The sequence below is a fragment of the Macaca mulatta genome, chromosome 12, assembly GCF_049350105.2.
Source record: "Macaca mulatta isolate MMU2019108-1 chromosome 12, T2T-MMU8v2.0, whole genome shotgun sequence".
NCBI classification, from domain to species: domain Eukaryota; kingdom Metazoa; phylum Chordata; class Mammalia; order Primates; family Cercopithecidae; genus Macaca; species Macaca mulatta.
Genome location: NC_133417.1, coordinates 118,171,823 through 118,196,433, shown reverse-complemented (window position 1 = coordinate 118,196,433; position 24,611 = coordinate 118,171,823). Strand labels below are relative to the sequence as shown.

Sequence of the window (24,611 nt, the reverse complement as noted above, 5' to 3'; positions counted from 1 at the left end):
TTTTTTTTTAACCTGTTAACATTTATGCCTAATGTTCCATTATTGGAAAGCTAAGCATGTGGGAGTTATTTATATCCCACTGCTCAAGGTCATCACCAAGGTCTGATTGCAAAAATTAAAAAAAATTCAACCTCAGGCATAAATGGGTTAATTATTTTAGTATTTTGTCTGGAACAAAGATAATTTTTCTTTTTTTTTTCCCCAAAATTCTGTATTGGAAAAATAATGCAGCAACCTACATTCAAGATGTTTCATGTTTGGTTCTTTATTTTATATTTTGATCTTTGTTTTTTCATCCAGCCTATGATTTTGAACTGAAAAGATTAAATATCATATATTTAGACTTTCCCTTTTCATTTCCAAACCCTTAGATATTCTTTGATACGCCCAATGTTGGCATCATTCTGAATGCATGCTGTAAGTCATAGAGTGTCTCTGAGGATACAAAAAGCATGGACTTTTTAAAAGAAATATGAATAATAGAGATTCAATGAAAAGAATTGTTAAAGAATTGTTATTCATTGTATATATAATATATCTATTCTTGCAGGCTTAATGTAGGATAAAAATATTCAAACAGATTCTCACATTCTAGTGTCATCATTGTGGGACATCCTGATTAAATGGTGGTTGAGAGAAAAATCTTTGCTTTGGTTATTTCAGGAAGGAGAGACTAACACAATTACATTACTTCAATAAACACTTAAAGAAGGTTTCCTTTTAATCTGAAATTGAAGAACTAACACATCACCAAAATACTACTCTAAGAGTAGCTGGAGGGATTTATTGAGAACTCATTGAAAGACGGCCGAAGGGCGACTGTAAAGGCCATAGTTTATACTATGTCAGTTGAAGCCCCTGAGTTATACACAAAGGACTGCCTCAGGCTTTCGGTAACTTTTCTTTCTGTTCTTGTGGGTAACTATGAAGAAAAAAGAAATAAACAACCAGTTTACTTATTTTTAATATTGATTTTTTTGATGGATATCATTAAATGTTTAAATCTAACTAGACTCTAGTGTAGTTGGAAAAATATAAAATATATTATTATTCTTTCTGTCTTCTGAATTTATATAGTCTACTCTTTGTAACATTTTTGTCATGTTTCCTGACTTAGAGATGTTACTCTCAATTTTATTTCACTGCATTCCTTAGAAAAGACGGACAGATTTTTAGAAAATTACATTATGATTCTAAAATATATATATTATATTTTTTAATTAAGAATTTGAGAGTATATTTTTCTTTATTTGGATTCTGTCCTAGTAATATATAACAAAACAGTAGCCACAGTTATTACTTCTATTATTGTTCTTGAAACAAAAAATTTCATCATTCCACACTTATTATAAATTGCCTTCTTCATGTGCCTCAGTTAAATACTATTCTTTGACCTTATCAAATTCTCCAGACTAATGATCCCTGAACTTCCTGCATATCTACTTGTCTCTCCCTCTCTTTTCTTATTCAGCTTAGATTCCATGGTTCATCACATCTACATCTCTCTTGCCAATATTCTTGCCTTTCTTGCTTTGTTGGCTGATCTGTCATCCCCTTCTCCTGGTGAAACCCCACTCTCTTGTAAAGCTGACTGGGCATCCTTTCCATACTTGTATCTCACTAGATGTGCACCCCAGCCTGCACATCTGGTATTTTTGGAGAAAATTCCACAGGCTGATGAGTTGGCATCAATATAGATAAATGAATAACTGATCCCAAATATCAGCTGGCCCATCCATGCTATGGAGCAGCAATCCTTTAATCCATCCCTGAACAATCATCTGTCCTACTCTCCACCATGACAGTGCCAACCTTCTCTACTGTCTGCAACATGCTCTCTCACTCCTTGGTGATCCTATATCTATGTTCACAGGGGATAAAATCACTGGAAATGATTTCAACATAATATCAATTCTGTAAGATTGTATGCATCCATGTAAATACTTTTATCCTTTTTCCTTATTTCAATGAAAGAACTATCCCTCTTTCTTATTAAAGTTCATTCCTCCTCTTGTCATAGGAATTCTCCTATCCTGGCCCCCCAGATACCTCACACTATTATTTTTCCTCTTTCTCACTTACATTTTTAACCTCTCCCCTCTATTAGCCATTTCCTATCAGCATTTAATGCAATAAATTCTCATAATTTAAAAAAATCTTCTTTTAAGCCCCGTCTCCTTCCAGGTACACCTATAGTCTCCTTTTCTTCAAAGATGAAATTGTTGAAAGAATCTCTGTGCTTGTTGTATATGATTTTTTTCCTACTCATTTCCAAGTCCATGCAACCTGTTTTTATTTCCCACACTCCATTGAAATTATTCTCATTGAGGCCACAACTAGCTTCTGTAGTGCCAAATTCAGTAGACTCTTTTAAGACAGTGTCTTACACAGCTCCTAGAGAGTGTCTGCCACTATTTAATAGTCAATTCCTTTGGAAACACACTCTTTTCTTGTTTTTTATAACACTGTTCTCTCTCTCTGACTGTGCTCAGTATTCCTTATAGACTTATCCTTAACAGCTGTATAAGTTGGGCAAAGTCCAAATGCAGGCCCCCATTCATATGCCTAAATATTTTTATATTATTAATCTAACTGTAAAACGTATTTTCTACCCTTCCAACTTGACTAAGTTCAAATAAATATGCAATTCTCAGATTTCTTGTAGCTCTACACTACACCTTGGCAGCATGAGCAGAACCACGCACTGGCTTACAGCTAGGCTGCTCTCTTAGACCCACTGCTGGTTCTCTCCATTACCAAAGGGGGTCTCACACACACACGTGTATGGACACCCCAGTCTGCACCTCCAGGTTCTTTCTACATTGTACATAAAGACCAGTGCCTTGGCCATCAGGCCTAGGTGTGTACTTACCAGTAGCACAGTTGGTATGAAGTATTATGGACCCTATGAAGAGGACTGTGTAGACCCTAGAAGCAGGCTCAGAACCATTTGGTCAAGGAATTCTGGGGTCTGAGTGAGCTTCAGATCAGCACATTCCCTTGGCCCTACAAGCTCTTCATTTCCTGAGAAGGGCCCAGGGCTCCCTAAACATGGGGCCCAGTGCAAACCCCACTTTCCCTGATCTATGAATAGGCAGAAAAATCTTTGTGTTATTCCAGGTTCTATTTTTGATCCATCCCCTTCACACTCTACCTGGGTGATATCAGTTATTTCCTTGGCTTCAGAAGTTGCTTTCTGTCAACCAATGACTCATTTCTACATCTCCAGCTCAGGTCTGTCTTCTGAATTTGAGACTAAATCTTACTGGACATGACTATTACTCATAGTCCTCCCCAAACTGAATTCATCATCTTTTCTATCTCATTGTCATCCACTAAATTTCCTAGGCCAGAAACCTGGGCCAGAAACCTACAGCAACAATTTCCTAAACCCCTTTGCTAAATTAATACCTTCAGGGCACTTCCCTGTTTATCCCCTTCAATCTGTATTCCTTTAGGGAAATATTCAATTTTTTTAGCATATTTAGCATTATATTATCTAACTTGTCTTTCTCACTTGTTTCCACTCTCAGCCTTATTGAAGTATAAGTAATTCCTCATTTATAAGCCATGCCCTCTTGTCTCTGATTCTTTCTACCAGCTGCTCCACCTCATGTTTCCTCACTCGGCTAATGTTTACAATCACATTCTTGTCCTTAATTCCATTTCCTTCAAGAAGTCTTTCTTTAGTCCTCTAGTATGTGCTAAATATTCCTCTTATTTGACCCCATCACACATATCACACTATGTCATAAATGATCCTTAAATTACTATTGTTCCTTCCAAACTGTAAACTCTTTGAGAATATAGATCAGGTTTGTCTAGCTTAACTTTGAAATGTTTGACACTGCATGTATTTTAAGTTGAGTGCCATGAAATATTTCTCCTCATTTTATCTTTCCGTTTTTATTACTCTAATCATTACACTGATCTCACTTAGGGGCCATTTCTTCAAATCTGAAATAATGCTATCTACTTTAGTGTGTTTTTCTAGAATGCAAGCCTGTAGATCAACATTTTTCCATCAAAATTACAAGTTAAGCATCCATCCACAACAACATATTAACCATTTATAGGAAACTCACCTATGTTTTTAAGAAGCATTTATCTGTAAGATTTACCTATAAAAGTAACTGGTAAATAGAGACCACATTGTCTTATGGACAGAATTTTTAAAAGATGAAATATTCTGTTCAAAACCAGCAATATGTGGCTAAAAATCAAAACTGCTTTTCCTGTTGCAAGCACCAAAACTCTTTTATAGTTATCAGTCAGACATTATGTTGATGTATAATACTGGAGTAAAATTATATTTGTTAAGGTGTATATTTAAGGAAAAACTACAAACATACTTCAATCAAGAAAAGGTATGGGAAGATAGCAATGGGTGTACATACCAGCACCATCACATACACATGTCTAAATAAGAAAGAATGATATAAAAATGAATATCAATTTCAAGAAGCAAAACAATGAAACAAGATTTTCCAAGTTTATAAGAAAATACTTTTTGAAATAACTCCTAATTTTATTTTTAAATAACCCTAAATTTCATTCATTTGTATTAGGTGGTACAACTTTTAAAAGTATTTTAATAATGACTTTTAAAAAATCTCCAGAATGACATATATGGATTATATATATTTTTTCTAAAATAGTGGCTGAATCAAACAACTTAACCCTACACAACAGTGAGGTGCCATCTGTTATAACAAGATCACTCTCACTTTTATGCAAAATCAATCATAATCTCTGACTTATTTTTACTGGGTATTTATTCTTCCTCCTATTCTCCTTGAGCTCTGTTCAAGTGAGAATTTTAAAAGAAAATGAAAATATAATAGACTCAATCATCTCTTTCAGACTAAATGCATTCTCATGACGGCATCAGAACAAATGCAAAGGGCTTATGAAATTTTTATTGCTTTTATATTTTTTCATGTCAAGAATATTTGTGGCCGGATCCAGTGGCTCATGCTTGTAATCGTAACCCTTTGGGAGGCCAAAGTGGGCAGATTACTTGAGGCCAGGAGTTCTAGGCAAGCCTGGCTAACATGGCAAAACCCTATCTCTACTAAAAATACAAACATTAGCCAGATATGGGGGTGCATGCCTGTAATTCTAGCTACTCGAGTGGCTGAGGCGTGAAATCCCTTGAACTGGGGAGGAGGAGGTTGCAGTGAGCAGAGATCACACCACTGCACTTTGGCCTGGGCAACAGAGTGAGACTCTGTCTCCAAAAAAAAAAAAAAAAAAAGTGTGAGCATCAGCAGAATTGCTCAAATACTTGAGCATAATTTGGTAATATATACCAAACTATGAAAAATGGAGGCAATCAGTCAACTTTGTACCCTTTCATATTTTTAATCTGATACTAATTTTTTTTTTTTTAACTTCTTTCACCTCCCATTCCTTTCCAGGGGAAAAGCTCATGCGATTCAGCTACCCAGATATTCACTTTGATATGAACTTAACATATGAGAAGGAGGCTGAGCTGATGCAGTCTCATATGATGGACCAAGCCATCAACAATGCAATCACCTACCTTGGAGCTGAGGCCCTTCACCCTCTGATGCAGCACCCGCCAAGCACAATCGCTGAAGTGGCCCCGGTTATAAGCTCAGCTTATTCTCAGGTCTATCATCCAAATAGGATAGAAAGACCCATTAGCAGGGAAACTGCTGATAGTCATGAAAACAACATGGATGGCCCCATCTCTCTCATCAGACCAAAGAGTCGACCCCAGGAAAGAGAGGCCTCTCCCAGCAATAGCTGCCTGGATTCCACTGACTCAGAAAGCAGCCATGATGACCACCAGTCCTACCAAGGAAACCCTGCCTTAAATCCCAAGAGGAAACAAAGCCCAGCTTACATGAAGGAGGATGTCAAAGCTTTGGATACTACCAAGGCTCCTAAGGGCTCTCTGAAGGACATCTACAAGGTCTTCAATGGAGAAGGAGAACAGATTAGGGCCTTCAAGTGTGAGCACTGCCGAGTCCTTTTCCTAGACCATGTCATGTACACCATTCACATGGGTTGCCATGGCTACCGGGACCCACTGGAATGCAACATCTGTGGCTACAGAAGCCAGGACCGTTATGAGTTTTCATCACACATTGTTCGAGGGGAGCACACATTCCACTAGGCCTTTTCATTCCAAAGGGGACCCCTATGAAGTAAAGAACTGCACATGAAGAAATACTGCACTTACAATCCCACCTTCCCTCAGATGTTGACATACCTTTTATTTTTTTTTAATATTATTACTGTCGATAATTCTTATTTTATGGACGCAGTGTCATTTGCTCTGCCTAATTATGATGAGGAAGAAACAGAAGAGAGAAGGGATGGAAATATTGTTTCTTTATCACTGGCTTGTTTATTTTGTGGGAATTTAAAAGCAGTCCATTTCTACTAAGGCAGATCATGCTTTGAAAAAATCACTTGATTCATAAAGATTTGTCACCTAAGAGATTCTGATTTGCCACTGATATTCAGGATTATGATGGACGACAGGAAAGTTTAGAGTTTTCTGGGTAGGACTTTGGTGGTTTAAAATGGTATAAGTAACTTTATTCTTGAAAGAAGAATGTGTTTCAAACTGTAAACCAATTTTTTGTTCTTCAGACATCATGGAACACAAAACACATTGTTATTTTCAGTGATAACTCCTAAGATGAGCTGAGTTGTTGTTGTGGGTTCTATGTTTACTTCCCCTATGGAATTTATAATTCAATATGTTTTACACTGTACCATATAGCAAAACTTTTCAACTACAGGTAGTTAAGGGCCACCTACAATACATCTGAGGTCCTGTGATCTTATTTTTCTAAACGTAAGCACTGTTTTTCCATAGTTTTGATGACTGGCATTTTATAGACACCCTGGCAGCCTTACTTTTAACACCTTTAATGAATAGTATTTTTATGTAGTTTTCAGAATAACATATGGTCTAAGAGTGGATAAAAGGCAGTCAGTAATTTCTGGGAGGGACTTCTACTTTCGTAAATTTGTTTGAGAGGTTTTCTTTTAAAGTTGTAATGTGATGGCAGCATAGTATATGTATTTGTTTCTAAAAGTATGCTTACGATTGTCACTTTATCAGCATTTGATCAGTGTTAACCAGTCAGCAGAAAAATATAATTATGCTAACAGTAGGGGGAGAAAACCCACTTAGAAATCCATTTTCTGGTATTTCTTTTCACTAGTTTTTTTCAAGATGTGACCTCCCAGTGTTCTGTCCATAGTTCATTCATCTTTTACTCTTCGAGTAGAAGGTCTTAAAAGTCTTGCTGTTGGCTGTTTCTTTCAAAATCTCCTCAGAGCAATTGCTAATTTGACCTGAATCTGGTAACTTGAACCCTGCAAGGTTATAGAACTAGGGCTATTTATTTTAGTATTTCTTCAGTAGTATTTACTACTCTTGCTGCAAAGAAAAGGGAATGGGACTTCTTTGTAACCTGTACATTGGACAACAGATAAAAGACACAAAAAAATAAGAAAGTTTACTTTTACCCTTCTCGGAGTCTAGAATGTGACAGAACCCCCAAAGGAAGGTCCTGCACATTTTTCTGTTTCCAAAACATTTAACTCTGTAAGTCCTTGTCAGAAATGAATCTCAATCCCTTAGTATGGAATTCCCCTTACATGGCATAGGTTGCCATATTTCATGTGCAGATTTTGATTTCGTTTATGTGGGTGCTCTGTTTTTTCTTTGCAGTCCAACCACATTAGAGGGGAGGAACCGAGTGATATTGATTCAAGTCATTTTAGGGGGACATACTTGGAAGGCAGAACTTGCTGCTTCTGTTTGGGGAGGACAGGCCTGACTGTGACTGGATTATCTGATAACCATTTGTGAATACTGAAATTCTGTTAGCAGTAACTGATAACTACTCTAAAAGATCATTAAATAGGATGCTGAAATTATGTATCTTAATACAGTGTGGTATGAGAATTACCAAGTCAAGAGAATTGTAGACATAAGCAAGTTTGGCCCCAATACTGCTCTTAACTCATTTTCCAGCTTACCATTTGCTATTTAAATGGTAAGCACCAGCTAAGCACTTCTAAGCACTAACAAAACTAGAACTAGGCAAAAATTGTTAGAACTCAGCCCTCTTCTACCAGTCCCTATCATAATTATTTTTCAGAAAATGTCCAAACTGCCCCTTTAAATCTAAGGGAATGCACCAAAACAGAGATATACAGAATGTCAACCATTTCCTTTTTTTTTTCTGCATGCCTTGGTACATTGTGAACATACAACCTATTCAAAGTTAAAGCATGTTTTTGAGACTCTCTCACCCGCCCACTGCCAACCATTCCTGAATAATAAAATAATAATTGGAATGGCATTTTTTTTTCCTTTTGGATGAGGTAAATAATTTTAAGGTTCACAATTTTGTCTTTTACTGCAATTTAAGGAAACATTTGGATGTCAGTCAATATGTTTATAATTTTGGCTGCGTGCAAATTTCTGCTGGCATTGTCTATGAATTTTCTTCCTGCTTTTTTTTTTTTCAATATGTGAACAATCATGTATCTACCTGCCCCGGGATGGAACTGAATTTAGGTGGACCCTAAACAGTTGTGTAGTTCCCTGATGAAGACAGTGCTAGGCACTTACCTTTTCTGATTTCATCTTTTTAGGAATCTGTTTTACTGAAGGTAGTTAGTAGCTGGGAGTGCATTTGCTACAAGCATGTACTTGTATTTTCCTAGCTTCATGAGGAACAGAAAGAGGTGGATATGGCTCAGGGTGTGGCAGGGACAAATGAGGACAAGGTCAATTCAAATTTGTGGGTCAGAAAGAATTTTTGTGGACATAGTGTTTTTGGAGAAACTCTGGATGGTTATATATGCATGCCTTCACAAAAGGAAATACGCAAGGTTGTAGCATCTAAAAATAAATATAAGAGTCAGATACCAAATAAATCAAGTTTTACATAACAGTTATATGCCCAGTTTATTTAGGTGAGATTTCACATTACAGAAACTATTTGATGAGCATGAAAATGGGTTATCTTCTGTATTTCCCAGTTTGGCAAAAGTTCAGAATTTCATCACGTTGCTTTGCCCTAATTTTGCCCAGAATTTTCTCTTAGCCTCTCTCTAATAGTGATGAATCATGCATAAAAAGCCATTCTAATTGGACCTTTTTAAGACAGGGAAAGGGACCAGTAGGCAGATTGGAAGACATTTCAAGTCATTGAAATATTCCACTGAGATTTCCTAAAGGGACAAAATTGGGAAAATAAGAAACTACGACTTAGATTTGGCTACATAGTAGAAAGTATCTCCCCTACATACATATGTATGAATCATAGGGTATATGTGTGTGTGTATTACACACACATTCTTTTAAAGAGAATTCATGGAAAAAAAAAGCAGTTGGAGTGATCAGACTTATTGCGAAAACATACAGAGAATTTAAATGACAGTTAATACTAAGAAATTAGGTGGGTTTAGTTTATCAGGTTGTAATAGGAATCACTAAAGAAGTTACTAGTGTGTCTTTAGGACCAGTGGCAACTCTTAAATAAAACTTTGGGTCCTTATTATCTACCTACAGAACAATGTGAAACAAACAATGATTAAGCTGATTTGATGTAAATTCAAAGATATTTAATGTAAAGTTTTTTGGAATAGGAAGAAAATACAGAAAATAAATATTATCAACAGTTACCTATTAGCAAATAGAGAAAGACAAGAATAGTTTAGTGAGTCCAGTATTTTGTTTTTGTAGTTTTTATCTCGGTTGTACAACTCACAAAACCCTGCAGTCTTTGGTATTTTATAAATGTTTAACAAAATTTACATCAGATTAAGGCATTTAGATGAAAATTATGTTCTCACTATCTTCCAAATTTTATTTCATCCTATCTCCAAAATGATTTCTTAGGGTAGAAAAGGAGCAGAAGGGGCTGTAAAAATACAAACAAAAAACTGTGTGCCCCTAGTTTCAGGCAGAACTTAAACACTCAGAGGTACTAGCTACATGATTTGTTTTTGAACTTTGGATTGTTCACGTCCAAAAATTGATAAATTACATTTGTGTTTATCATCAATTATATTTTATATATTATTTTAATAAATACTATCTGAATGAAGACTATTCTAAACCAGAAAATTCCCCAAATCCGAAAGAAAAAAAAATGTGGGAGGGGGTGAAATTGAAGTTTGTATATATGAAAGTTATCTTAGAAATATTTTTAATTCTCCAGTTTCTGCAAAATAATTAAAATATACAGTAACTGGCCTCCTAAATCCTGAATTTAATGTATTGAATACTTATTTTCTTTATGTTGGTGCCTTTTTAAAATGCATTGAGAGTGTTGGTTAGCTGTCGCAGCTCTACAATACTTTTAATATGCATTTTTAAAAATCACTTAAAATTGAGCACTGTATAATTCATCCCTGTGTTTTTAGGGCAAATCTTTAGAGCAATTTCTAATAGAGAAATTTTCAGCTCAGCTGTTAAAAGGAAAAGGAAATTTTGAAACTAGACTTTAATAATACCTTTTTAGTTTCATAGTATTTCTGAATATGATTACAAGATTATGCAGGTAAAATATAGAGTGAAACTTTACCTGTGAATTGAATTATAATTTGTTTTTTGTTTTGTTTTTAAGGAAGAATAAGTCCTGTATCAAACAAGAATTTATTAGATAATTTTTTGGTCAATAAAATACAGTGTTGATTTGGATTTTCATCTCCAGACTAGTATTGTTCTAGTCTTGGAATCTGTATTTTCTAATCTGTTAGAAAAGAGATTGAAAATTGATGGAATAATGTGAAAAAGCAGGTAATTAATTCTCCTTGAACAAAGCAAAACTGAACAGTCATATCACATTGCTATTCTCCAAAGCATAATTTCAAATGGTTTCATACCATGGTTGTGTATTACTTGTAATGAGCGTGTTAGGATATGACAGCTTTTTAAAAAAATGAGCTGCTGGTTATACAAAACAAATGGCATATGACCAAGAAGCTGTGATATGCTAGTGTTTCTTTTTATCATAGCGTATTACTAGGCCAAATAATGACACCTTGAATATTTTTACATTTATTGCAGAAACCGTAAACTTTGGAATTTCCATAAGGTTTTTATGTAATATTATATTTCTAGCTTTTTAGTTTTATCTTGCTGTACTGTAAGTTTGAGGATATTTTTCACATGCACTCTTAGGAATAAGTTCATAATTCTGTTTATGGGGCTTTCCTCCCATAATACTGCGTTTGTATATTTTCTGTATAAATGTGTTGTGTATTAACCTTTATCCCATACAGAGAGTGGTACAAGAATGACTAGTTTTCTAAGATGTCCTTTTTATTGTGAACACAATATAAAATCTAGAGGCCCTCTGCTAAGCCACATAAAGTACAGCATATAACTTCGTATAGGTACAAATAAGCAAGTTTGCAGTGAATTGGGCCTTCAAATTACCTCAAATGACACACAGTAAGAAAAGCTTCTTGAGCAGGTGGAGGTCACTGAATCCCCTACTATGCACTTACCAAGATTTTACTTACTTTAATTTACTGGAAATTGATTTTTTTTAAAAAATGAGTACACTGTAACAAGGGAAGGGATCTGGGTTTTGTTGTTGTTGTTTTATTCTTGCTTTTTAACGTAGCTCAAATTCTGAAACTGTGATTTAAAAATTTTTGACAGTGAAGCATTCTGATTTTAAGCATAACTCCCATCCCTTTCTGTGTAACAAAGGTCTCTCTGTTATCTCTTAACTTTTGTCACATCTCCCCCAGCCTCTTTCTTTGTCCATCTCCCTTCTGTCATTGTCTATGGATGTCTTTACCTCTCTGTTCTCCTAAAAGTTTGAAGATTAGGTCAACTCTTATTTCTAGTTCATTGGTAATTTAATCTTAATTTTTTTGTTCGTGATTTTTGTTGGTTGTATAATCTGCTGACGTATTTTTATACTCAAGTGTAGTTTTCTATTAAAAAGAAAAGTGGTTGGATTAAAAATAGTAAGCTATATAACCCTCATGTTACTTTCACTTTCAAATATTGGATACCTAAAACATTACTTCAGAGATTATGTAATCCTATTATAGTCTGTTTGCTTTCCTTTATTGTTGGATTTTACATTCTGATTTGGCTTTCCTCCAAAAAATGTATATCATGAAAGACTAGACAGTTATTTGCAAGTGTTTAGAAAGGTGTTAAAAATGTAAAGCAAAGAGTCTTAACTTTCTCCTAATTGGGAGAAAAATGCTTTAACATTACTATAATAATATTCCAGGTTTGGAGGGGGTCTCCAGGCCCCATATTTGCTGTTAATAGTTGGACCTTTTAGACCATGTGTTATTTGCAATCCCAGAATGATTGCTTCTGCTATTAGTTAAAAAGATACTATTCTTTTCTTTCTGTACAAGTGCAATACTCCCATTGAAGTCTTAAAAACTATGGTGATTTTGTTTTTTCTTTTCTAACCTATTCTTCCTTTAGCTAATGGCAAAAAGAAACTCATAAAAGTCATAGTATGTTAAAGGACACAACAAGCAAAGAGAAAGACACTCCACAATCAAAAGATTACAGAATGTGGAAACCACTAGTCTGATCTCATGGTATCTTTATTTAGGCTAAATTTCCATGGAAATTAGTAATCTTTTGCTTGAAAAATGTGTCCTAAAGTTGAACTTTTTACAGATTGAACCTTCTTAGACCCTCGCCCAATGCTCTAAATTAAGAACCTAATACTTAATATTTTTATTTCACTTCTCTCCTTTTAGAAATAAACTTTTAAACAAAAGCAAAGCACTTAGCTGAGTTTTAAACACTTACATATCACCTATTGGAGAAAAATTTTTAAAAAATATTTGGAGCAGTCCTGTTTTCATACAAATTTAAGTGAGAAGTATTTTTCTTATACGTATTTATATGTAGTGTGCTAATTTTCTTTTTTTATACCTGTGTCCCTGTAGTTAAACTGCTGTAATATAAATACATGTTTTTTTAAAAGATAACATTTCTTTGGCATTTCTTTTAAAGGCAGTTACTGCATTTCTGCATTTGTACAGTATGTGTCTTGGCCGTTTTAGATATTTTTTCTTTAACAATACCAAAGGTAATTAGACTATTTTAAAGACTAATTGCTTGACAGTTTCTAGGATATTTTGTGTTTTAGAAACAAAAAAAAAAAAAATAGGTCAAACCAGTAAACCTCATTTTTTTTTCAAACTAATAATTTGGGGAAATAAAAACTATTGTTTAAAAAAGAAATATATATATATATATATAAATATATATGTAAAGTTAAAATTCCAGACCTTGTACGTCAGGTTTGCTAAGTGTAATGTAGTTTTTTTAAGGCTCAAATACCATACCTCAGAAAATGAGGTTTACTATGGAAATACTGAAACAGTCTTTGCAGCTGTGTGACAAGTCACTCTACTACATACTGATTTGGAGACCTCCGCTAAACACTTTTATCACTGCAGACTAAAATGTGGGACTTGTATTTTCTTTGTTTTTAATGCACACACATACATGTTCTGTGCATGTATGTGGTTACTGTGTATATGTGTATGAGTGTTGTATATGCATGTGTGAGTGTGTGTCTGTATGTGTGTACAACTAAAGAAGCTGCAGAAACTTTGTAATACTTTGTGAAAAGGATTATATTATAAAGGTTTGTACTGTCTGAGTGCACAGCTACTGGAATAAATTTAGGGAATCTCAGGAACAAGCATATAATTTGTCCAAGATTTATTTCTTCTCAGAAGTGTAAGTGCAGTTTTTAATTCTGTATATTATTTAATATTTTACCAATAAAATAAACTTCTGACATAAAAAGTTTGCTATAAAAACTTTCTGGTGAAAATTCTGTACGCAAACATGTCTTCCAATTACAGAAGACTAAACTGTTGACTATACCAGGCTTAAATTACCATTCCCATTGTGTATTTGTCACACTTCTGGTTCCAGAGGTTTGGATACATGTGATATCCACAAGCTACATCTCAATCATTAGTCATCTCCATCATTGCTACGTAGTCCACCAGAGCAGAGAACAAAGTATTACATGATTTGTTAAGAATGACATCTTTGCTCTTTAGACAGCTTTCATACGTATCTTATTTCACTTTTAAAACAAATAGAGGAGTGTACATCAGAGCCCATCCCCTTTGTATAGAAGAAAATAGACCTGAGGAAAGAAAATTGTGACTTACTCCAAAGCACATAGTAGTGCACTTAAATTACAGAAGAGGTCTGAGTGCTCTGATATGGTCAATAACACTACTAGAATAACACTACTGCTATAGAAACCAGCATTTCTTAGAAGTCAGACAAAGATAAAATTAAGAAGTCATAGCAATTATTCAATCACACTGGCAAAAACTGTTTGCCAGTTCTGCTTCCTGATGTACATTCACTACGTGAGTCACACATATCTCTTTGTTTCTTAGATTTTACAAATGTAATTTATCTTTTGCCATGAGAAATTTGTTCTGTTATAAACATCTTCATAACCAGAAATGCAAAAGGGCATATATGACTGCAAATTCATTTTATTGAGTGTTAGCTATCCACTATCCTTCAGGTCAATTTGAACTCCACCATCGCATTTGAGATAGCTGTTAGAGTTTTTCCTCATTGATACGTATTTATAGAATTTCATGGATACTTACACATTCCCCAATAATTTCACTTCCACGTGTCACACAGAATGAAAAATACCACAAATTCAAATAAAAATTTCCTGCCTTGACTGTATCATAATTCAAAATACTAAGCTAATTTGGGCAGGGGAGGATGTAAAGAAGTGAAATAGCAAAGCAAAAAGAAGAAAAACTTACCAAATCATCCTCCAGTATTAAGTTTATAAAGGATTCCTTCAAGATCAGCAAGGAATATCAAATCCCCCTGGTGTATTATATCAACAGGAGCCAAATGAAAAGGATTTCTTGAAATATGTGCCATATGCTCTTGACTTTTCAATTGCAATATGGTCAGAGAAATTATAAATAATTTAAATCTTGATATGATTGTAAGACTTTTTATCAGCATGCTCAAGCCAGAAGACTGTTCTTGGGGTGTGAACCACATGGTGAAAGGATTTCATCTAGCATTTTAGCAACCCTCCCTCCTGCTATTAGGGGGTTCCAAATGGACCCGTTAAACTTCCAGGAAAATCCCCTTTTTTGTTAATACCCTTACTGAAATTTCCCAGTGTGTTTATTTAACTTCACTAGAGGTTCCAACGAAGGTAACAATTGGTGATTTTGAATTTTCCTACTTTTCTCCTGTTTGGCACTACACCCAAGGGAGAGATTTCAATAAAATAGCCTAACTGGCAAATGGGAGAAATCAACAAAGAGGACAAAGTTATTTGGACATCCATTATCCCATATAAAAATGGGTAAAACCTGGGGGAGATCCTGGAAAATAAAGATGTGTTCAGTCTGAGAAATATTAATGTGTTAACCTTTTTCTTCTTGCTCTTATTGCTGCTTTATAATCCTAAACTGTCTTCGATCAGACCAAGTGCTTCTAACTTGAAATTTGTCAGGCAAAGGACAAATCCCTCAAAGCAGTACAAACGGATACTGCCCATATTGGTGTTGAGTTGTTTGTTCTAGAAATCCTTAGAAGAGCTGCATGAACCTGATCATCAAACCAAATGGAATGTCTGTGAAGAAGCAAGAGGAAGAACCAAAGGTAAAAGGGAAGTAACTTAAGAGTATTTGTGTTGGATTTCATGGGGCCTTTGGTAAGCCTGTGATGGAAGAGGGAGGAGTCACTGTGTTGTCATTTCACCTCACCAGATGGAGTTGGGATCAGAATCAGCTGCCTCCACCGGGAATACTTAGTGAAAACCCTTCATTGGGAAGTAGGAGAATTTAGCTAAGAGGGAATGGCAACAGAGTTCATATTGTATCAATGCCCTAGGCCCACTTATTGGTTCTGGTTTTGTGGACATAAAAGGTTAAAAGACTTTGATCAATATCTATCTGTTCTCCTTGACCCTGTCACAATTCTAATTACTCTAAATAAAACACAATATTTTTCAATGTGAGAAATTTAAAGCAACCACAATATGTGAGTTTTAACCATACCCCTTTTTACAAGTACTTTGCAAATGAGCATGATTGTTCCTGACTTCATCTAATTCACTCTCAAAATGCTCATGGAAAGTGTAGGGTATCTGATACTTTATCTTCATTTTATTGGCAAGGAAACAGATTCAGGTTGGTTGTGATTTTGTTCACAAGCACCCCAATCAGTGAAAATGCTAAAACTAGACTCTAATTCCATTTGTACTTAGTTTAGTGTTTTAATTTCTAAACCAGTTTATCCACCATTTGATTGATAAACCTAATTAATAAGAGAATCAGCAGGCATACTTTAAAAGTAATGTTTTGTTTTTCTAATTTTTAAATAGAATTATCCCAAATGAACTCACTAGCATAGTCATTAGGACTGAGAAATATAGTATTGGGTAGCAAGGCAAAAATCATTTGAAATTAAAATACTGTTGCAGAAATTTTTTAAATGAATAAATTATCCTAGCTTGGTCTTCTAAAGACCCCTTTGTGACCCAATTTAAATAAATGTGGGCTTTTGATTACTTACTAAATTTCCTTCAGAGTTGATGGAATTCTTTGCCATTTCCTAAATCACTATATCTCATCCCCATACTCATTTTCCTTAGTTCTTTCATTGCAGAATGTACTTTCCAATATTTATACTTTGTTTTTTGCCTTCTCTTCATTGGAAAACCTTCACCTGACTCATCATTAAATCTATGAATTTATCAGTACTGGAAGTTTATCAGTACTGTCAGTGATATCCTAGTGTTTTCAGTGATGTCATTGTCATTATGTCTTCCAAATTCAATGAGCAGCCTGGAGATGGTGCTTATTCTTCTTAGGTGCTAAAACCTATCTACTAAGTTATCTCTTTACTGTTAATTCTGTAGCATAGAGCAATATCAAGATTCGCCCTCAACCCCAACTCTGTTCATTGTGAAATGAGTGATATATTTATGGTAAAATCCAACCTTATGTTGTCTGTCCTTAGGAATGAGACATGTACTACCATTTGGTCAAAGCCAAGACAAGTTTCCTCAGTCTTCAAGGGATGGTTGCTGTAGTAACACCTAGCATTATGTTCTCCTTGTCTTACTTCTCCAATGTGAGTAAATAACATTTTTTTGGCCTTCAAACAGTCTATTCTTTGTCTCTCTGCTTCTCCTCACCCCACCCCTCTACACAGCCCCTCCCCACTCCACCTCCCTTCACTGTTTGTTTGTTTATTTGTTTCAGATTGTACTGCATATATATTACTATCATTTGATAACACTCAAGAGGAAAAAAAGTGGGACAGCAAATGACTCATGTTTTTCCAAGCTCTTAGCCAAATTACTTTTTAGTCATCCTAACAAATGGGAGTTTGGCTATACCATAACACTAATACGTTTTCCAAGCTGCAAGTAGAAGCCCAGAGTCTGCTGCTTTCTTCTTTAATGTCTTCACAAGTCTGATTATAGCTAAGAAAGTGATCACTTGATCACATAACAAGCATGAGAAAAATTCTGCAGGCAAGGCTAAAGGAAATAATATATTCTTTATTTGCCTTGAAGAATTCAAGTAGCTTTCTTGGGTCTTTAATATATGAAATGGGTCATCACCTAATTCTTTTGAAAAAAAGATGAGCTCTGTATTAGATCCCTTATGCTTTTTCCTGTTTTTACTTGAAATTGCAAAAATGAGTGCACAATAATATAGTCAATGCACACTACAGTATGCTGACACATTGTCTGCTCTAATTGGAAAAAAAGTCATTTTGACTCTTAAAAATTATGATTAAGCATCATATTGAGAGACTAGCCACCATATTCAATATGATATCTCTCAGCCTTAACTAAATGCCCATTTGTGTTAACATATTTTGAATGATTAATTTATCCTGGTTCATAGTTTCCAATCTATAGAGAACAAAATCTTAACACTAAAGAGCTTGACATAGTGTAGTGAGCTTGAGCTATATAAAAAACCTACTAATACGTCATTCCATCAGTGTAGATTATCTTAATGCTGTGGGATTTTTAAATGAGCAATCTGTCATAAGTATGTTCGGACACTCTGTATGTTTGGGTTAATTATATTATACTCCTTTTTCTGACTCTTAGAACATAAACATGGCATGATCAGCCCAGTTCAAAAAAAAGAAGCACTTGAGAACTCCCAGAAATGAACAAGATAATGAAGGCTATGTATTTTCCTTTCTGTACTCACATGGTTCATATGAGTATCAGTAGGACTTGCCAGCCACATTTCCAATGTGTGTATAACTCAAGTACAATTATTAGTCATAACATGGAAGTTTATAAGTAGCTTTGGGCAATACTAGTGTCCCATGGTAGTTAGGCACATCCAAGCATCATGTATTAGTAATGGCAATCTATCAGCCTACACCTGGACAGCAAGTGTCACCTATAATAATACATCAGCACAGGATTAGGGAACAACTAGTATAATTTATTTACTTGCTATGTTTTATTTATTTATTTATTTAGAGACAGAGTCTTGCTCTGTTGCCCAGGCTGGAGTGCAATGGCATGATCTTGGCTGACTGCAACCTCCGTCCCCCAGGTTGAAGCAATTCTCCTGCCTCAGCCTCCTGAGTAGCTGGGATTACAGGCTCCCATCACCATACCCAGGTAATTTTTGTATTTTTAGTAGCGATGGGGTTTTGCCATGTTGACTAGTCTGGTCTCAAACTCCTGACCTCAGGTGATCCACCCGCCTACGCCTCCCAAAGTGCTGGGATTACATGTGTGAGCCACCACGCCTGGCCACTTGCTGTGTTTTAAATCTGCAGACTTTTTATTTCTATGTATCTGCTGTTTGTTCTTTAGTTCTCTGTATGCTGGGTTATAAATAACCTTCGTTTTTCTCAGAAGCAAAGCCTTTTTTTTTTTAACTTTTTTTATGTAAGACTAATTTTCAATATTTTGAACCATGTAAATTACAAATGCAATAGGTGGGAGAATTGGCCTAGTGACTGTTTTGCACTTCTAAATTTGTTTTGGTCTATGAGACCTAAATTCATTCCATTTGTCAAGACTATTATGGCAGAACTCCATAATAAAACTTATTTGGAGAAACAAGGACAGCTCCATCATTGGCCATCTGAATGACAGTAAGAGTGAATGACTTATCCTACCTCATTTATCGCTATGTACCAGGCAGGCCTGATTTATATGTAGCAACACCTTTCATGACAGCAAGGCCTTTGAATATTTTACTATAAGTAAAGTAAAACTATAATGGGCCTAAGTGTAAAAAAAAACCTTATCATTTTATTGAGTGATATAAAACATAGAGTATCTCAAGATTATGAAAGAATGTACACATTTTAAAACCTAAATTTAAACCCAAATTCAAGATAATTTTAATTTAAACCTAAGTTCAAGGTGAAGGGAGTAAAATATTATCCTTTAAAGATGTAAGGTTTTTGCTTTTTTTCTTTTGAGAACCCTGAAAACATTGCCTGATAAGTAGTACTAGAAGTATAAAAAACAAGTAGGGAACAACGTATCCACATATTCTTTCTAGGATTCTGGCTCAGTGACATTATTTGTTCTAGGATTCCTAGTAAGGCCACTTTGTGTCCTTGGAGAAATTTAAGTAAAGTCTGCAGAATTAGCCTGTAGGATGAGACGAGGATAGAATGTGCAGATGATTTAGTTCTCAACATTAAATTTGAGTCTACTTGGAAAATTGGGTAGATCATAAGCTCTGTCCTTTCTTTCGATACTATCTCTTTCTTTCTGAATGATTGGCTCCTGTTACAGTGTCCACAAGAAAAAATATCTAAAATTTAGGAAGTAGAGTATTTATTGCGTGCAAGCCCCTTGACTAAATACTGTAGGAAGTTCATTCATTTATTCAGTACTTCCAATGTGCTGGTCTAGGTGCTTAGCACATAATATCGAATAAGACACAACCCCTGTATTCAAGGATACAAAAATCTTACAGTGAGGAAGCAAACAAATAATTAAGCATCATAAAACATGATAATTATTACCATAAATATAAAAGAAATATACTATGGAAACAAATGGGTGGGGAACCTAATTCAGCCTGAGACTAAGAAAAATATGTCCTGGTAGAAGTCAAAACTAAGCTGAGTCCAAAAAGATAAGCAAAATTAAATTTCACAAAGAGGGAAAGATAAAATAGGAAAATGGAAAACATGTTCTAAGCAGAGGAAAGACATCTGCAAAGTCCTGGAAGAGACAGTGGGGCAGACAGGGAAAGAAAAGAAGAGTCCAAGAGAGACAATGACAGAAACAGAGAGCGAATAAATATGAATGGTTACATTCAGAGAATTGCGTGTTCAGTATGGCTTGAGTGTAAGATGAGAACAAGAGATGAAATTGGGGAGTTGAGCAGAGTTGCATATTAGGGCTTTGTGTTTCAAAATGAAGGAATTTGAATTCATACCAAGGGAAACAAGGACCAACAGAGGCCCTATTTGGAAGTGATATGATTAGATTTGCAAAATTGCTTGGGCTTCAATATGAGATGAGATTGGAGGGATGCCATACTGGAAGTAGAAGCTGCTGCAGTAAATCCTAGAAAAAGATAATCGTGGCTTGTGCTATGGGAGTGTTCTGGAAATGGAGAGAGAGAGATTCCAAAGATGTTTAAAAGGTGGAAAGTACTAGTCTGCTCTGTGCTGGATGTATGTGGGTAGTGAGGAAGGGTGTTAATTAAGGATGATATCCTGGTTTCTGACTGGGAAGGTTAGGTGCATGGTGGTTCCACTTACTCAGATCAAAAAACACAAGGGGAAAAATAGATTTTAGGAGTAGAAAGGTGATGAACATGCTGAACCTGTTGAGTGTGAAATACCAGTATCACATTCAAGTAAAGATATCTAGTAGGAAATTAGAGATACCAGGTTAATATCAGGAGAAAGATCTGGGCTTAGATCACACACACACACACACACACACACACACACACACACACACACAAATGCATATACAGTCATGTGTTGCTTAAGGACAGGGATGTTGTTAGGCAATTTCAGTGTAAACAGTACAGAGTATGTATGTAGTTCTCATGCAAACCTAGATAGTATAACCTACTGCTCCTAGGCTACAAACTTGTACAAAAAAGTGGTCCTAGAGATGCCTATACAAGTAAAAGAGATTATCTAAAAGCTGTGTGGGAATATAGGGTTGTTATATAACTGTGTAACCTGCCTCTTAGTGAGACCTTAAGCATTACTATATGGAACATAGTAGGTAATTATAATACAGATCACTAGGCAATAGGAATTTTTCAGCTCTATTATAATCTTATGAGAGCACCATCCTACATGTGGTCTGTTTTTGACTAAAATGCTGTTATACAAGGTATGACTATATATACCTATGTATATTTATGGTAATTGAAGCTACAGATTTGATGAGATCAACTAGGGAGAGTACACTAACATAGAAAACATTAAAGTCAAACTCATGGAGTTTGTAAAGTGTAAGAAAAGTTCTACCAAGGAATTCCTTCAGGAGAAGGAATAAGATTCATGTGAAAATTAGTATAAAGAAAAGCTGTCACAGAGGGTCAAAATATAGGTACTGGCAGTATGCAGTGGCTCACAACTGTAATCCTAGCACTTTAGGAGGCCAAGGTGGGAGGATCACGTGAGGCCAGGAGTTCGAGACCGGCCTGGGCAACAAAGCAAGACCCTATCTCTACAAACAATTTTAAAAATTAGCCAGGTGCAGTGGTGCACACCTGTAGTCCTTGCTACATCAGAGGCTGAGGCAGGAGAATCGCTTTCACCTGGGCATTTGAGGCTACAGTGAGCTGTGATTGTGCCACTGCATGCCAATCTGGGTGATGGAGTGGTACCCCATCTCTAAAAAAACAACAAAATCAAACAAAAAAAAAAACCCAGAGGTACAAGTTACCTGGGACTCCTAGTAGGAGAAGGTTTGGGTGGCAAAGAATAGACTCCTGGAAACAGGGTTATTGAAGAGAGATTCTAAAATTGTATTGGGAAGTTTTCAGAAAGACAACTAAAGACTTAGGTGGAAATCATGGTACAGAGTAATTTTAAGAGAAATGTACCTTAATTTTCAGTTCCTTTGAGTATGAATGTGTATTAGTAACAGAAACAAAGAGCAGAACCAGAGGGCCCGAACTTCCACTGAGCACAGCTTGGTTCAGAGAGTCCCTGAATACCTCAGCGGGGGTCTGAGGAGTCTAGGCATGTGTCTTTTCTGTCATAAATGTTCAGAGGTTTTTTTTGTTTTGTTTTGTGGGGTATAGGGTAAAGTAGTATTTAAAATTATTCTCTTTATAAATGTGGCATATACAAATGTAAAAAGTAGGTATATATTTGCACTTACCTACTTGAATGTGTCATGTATTATCATCTCCTTTTGAGCTGGAGGTTATCAGAGAGCATCTCAACTTATAGAAATGGAATCTGAGGCCTTCAGCATGAGTCTTTGGGTGAATTTATTTATACAAGCCTGCTTTCTTAACAACTAGTTGGTCACATGACTGGAAACTAGGTTTTCGTCATAGTCCATGATGCTCAAGGTCACACTGAGAGGCAGGATGTACAGTTATAGAACAGCCCTATATCCCCACACAGCTTTTAGACAATCTCTTTTACTTACACAGGCTTCTCTAGGACCACTTTTTAACCACAATCTATTACTGATCTTCTGGTAAACTGCATTCCTTTTAGCAAAATTAACTAAGTTTCCCATCTATTATCATACAGGTCGTTACCCCCACATTTGTAAATTAACGGGGTGTATAAATGTATGATGCCCAAGTAAATATTATTATTTTCACAGGCTACATAAGGAAGACATCTTGCAAATATGATATAAAAAGAGCCTTTATATCAAATTGTAATATATTAATATGTCATTACAAATTAATAATCCTAAGAGACAACATCTTCTGCATATCCTATAATAAAAGATTTCAAAATATTTTAAATGTCTATATAAGAATTTTTATAAGAGTTCATTATGGGTGACAACATTTCACATAAGAGAAAATTTATGACAAGATTTCTAAGTAAAACTAAACCCACTCATGGGTTTATAATTATTATTATTTATAGCAGTACTGTACAGTAGAAATGTAATATGTACCACAAATACAAGCTGCATGTGTAATTAATTTTTCTAGTGGCCACGTTAAAAATATTTAAAATATATAAAATTAATTTTAATGTATTTCATTTAATCCAATATATCTAAAATATCATTTCAACATGCATGCATGTAAAAACGTATTAGTGATATGCTTTACCTTCTTTGTTTTTTATACTAAGTCTTTGAAACCCAGTGTGTATTTTACATTTATAGCATATCTCAATTTGGGCTACATTTCAAGGGCTCGAAAGCAGATCTGTGGTCTATCCTAATAATTACATTGAACTATATAAATACTCCTGCTTTATAACAATAACCACAGCTACCTTTTATTGAGTCCTTGTTATGTGGTAGTCACTATGATAATTTCCATGTTTTTCTTATTTCATCTTCAAAGCTATCATGGAAATTCCATTGTCACCCATATTTTCTAGATGGAATAACAAGAGACTTCAAAGGATTTAACGGCCTTGCCTGAAACTGGAATTAACAATTGATAGACCAGGGATTCAAATAAAAAGATTTATATGTACATTGAAATAAGGTATATAAATTATTATAATATAGTATAAAATGTTATTTAAAATTATTATTTTATGTTTTTATATGATTTCATATTTATAATTTTTCAGTAAAGATAGCCAATTCAGTTGTAGGAGAAAGTAAATTTGTGGTAAAGTGATTTGATAGTTGGAAAAGTTAGACCACTGCCCCACTGAACTTGTGGAACAGTAAGAGAATTTATAAATACTAAAAAAAGAAAAATAAACAAAAGAAATTATGTTGCAGAGATAATGATATTGAATAAAGTAGCCACAGGGCCTTATTTCCTTGCCAAATAAAACCAAAAAAATGAATAGAGGTGGGAAGAATAATAGTATATCCTGGATGCGTTTCAATGAGATGATATAGAAGACAATTAATATGTGATGCAATGCACTAAGTTGTTGAACCTCTACATTATTAAGTGTGTGGAAAGAAAATCAGTGACAAGGGTTGGAAAACTAGAGAATTGATTTTGGTCTGAATTTTCTAAAATACGAAGTTAGGAATTTGAGAGCCAAGAGATTCGGCACAAGATATGACATCTGAAGAACTCAGATGAAAATTAGCCAATCTGATTTGAATAAAACTAAAGATGAATGTGGTGTTCAGTGGTATGGAGTTGGAGGTCCAGGAAAATCATTAACAAAAAGATGTTCTGTCCTTCTCATGATTCTATGGGGTTTCTCTACTCTTCACTATAACGTCACAATGGCTTGTTCTTCCTTCAAGTATGCCTATTTTTTATTTGAATCTGCTCCTTCAATCTCACTGGCCTTGAAGTCTGCAAATTAGACCCCTTTTTCCAAACACTAAGCCATATTTTCCCAACCATTCAAGATACACTTGGAATCAATCTACTCCAGGAAGTCTCTCCAAACCACATATGGAAAATATGATATC

The 24,611-nt window shown here is 35.1% G+C and overlaps 1 protein-coding gene across 17 annotated transcripts in view; it reads left to right on the top strand.

The window, feature by feature from the left end:
• Positions 1 to 13,812, top strand: part of IKZF2 (IKAROS family zinc finger 2) — a 156,510-nt gene extending 142,698 nt beyond the window's left edge. For 16 of the 17 annotated variants that reach the window (XM_077956095.1, XM_077956092.1, XM_077956094.1 and 13 more), the window contains one exon: positions 5,421 to 7,503. In XM_077956095.1, the coding sequence (XP_077812221.1) occupies positions 5,421 to 6,145 (725 nt within the window). In that variant the 3' untranslated portion in view covers positions 6,146 to 7,503. 17 annotated transcript variants of the gene reach the window in all.
• Positions 13,813 to 24,611: the final 10,799 nt, after the last annotated feature.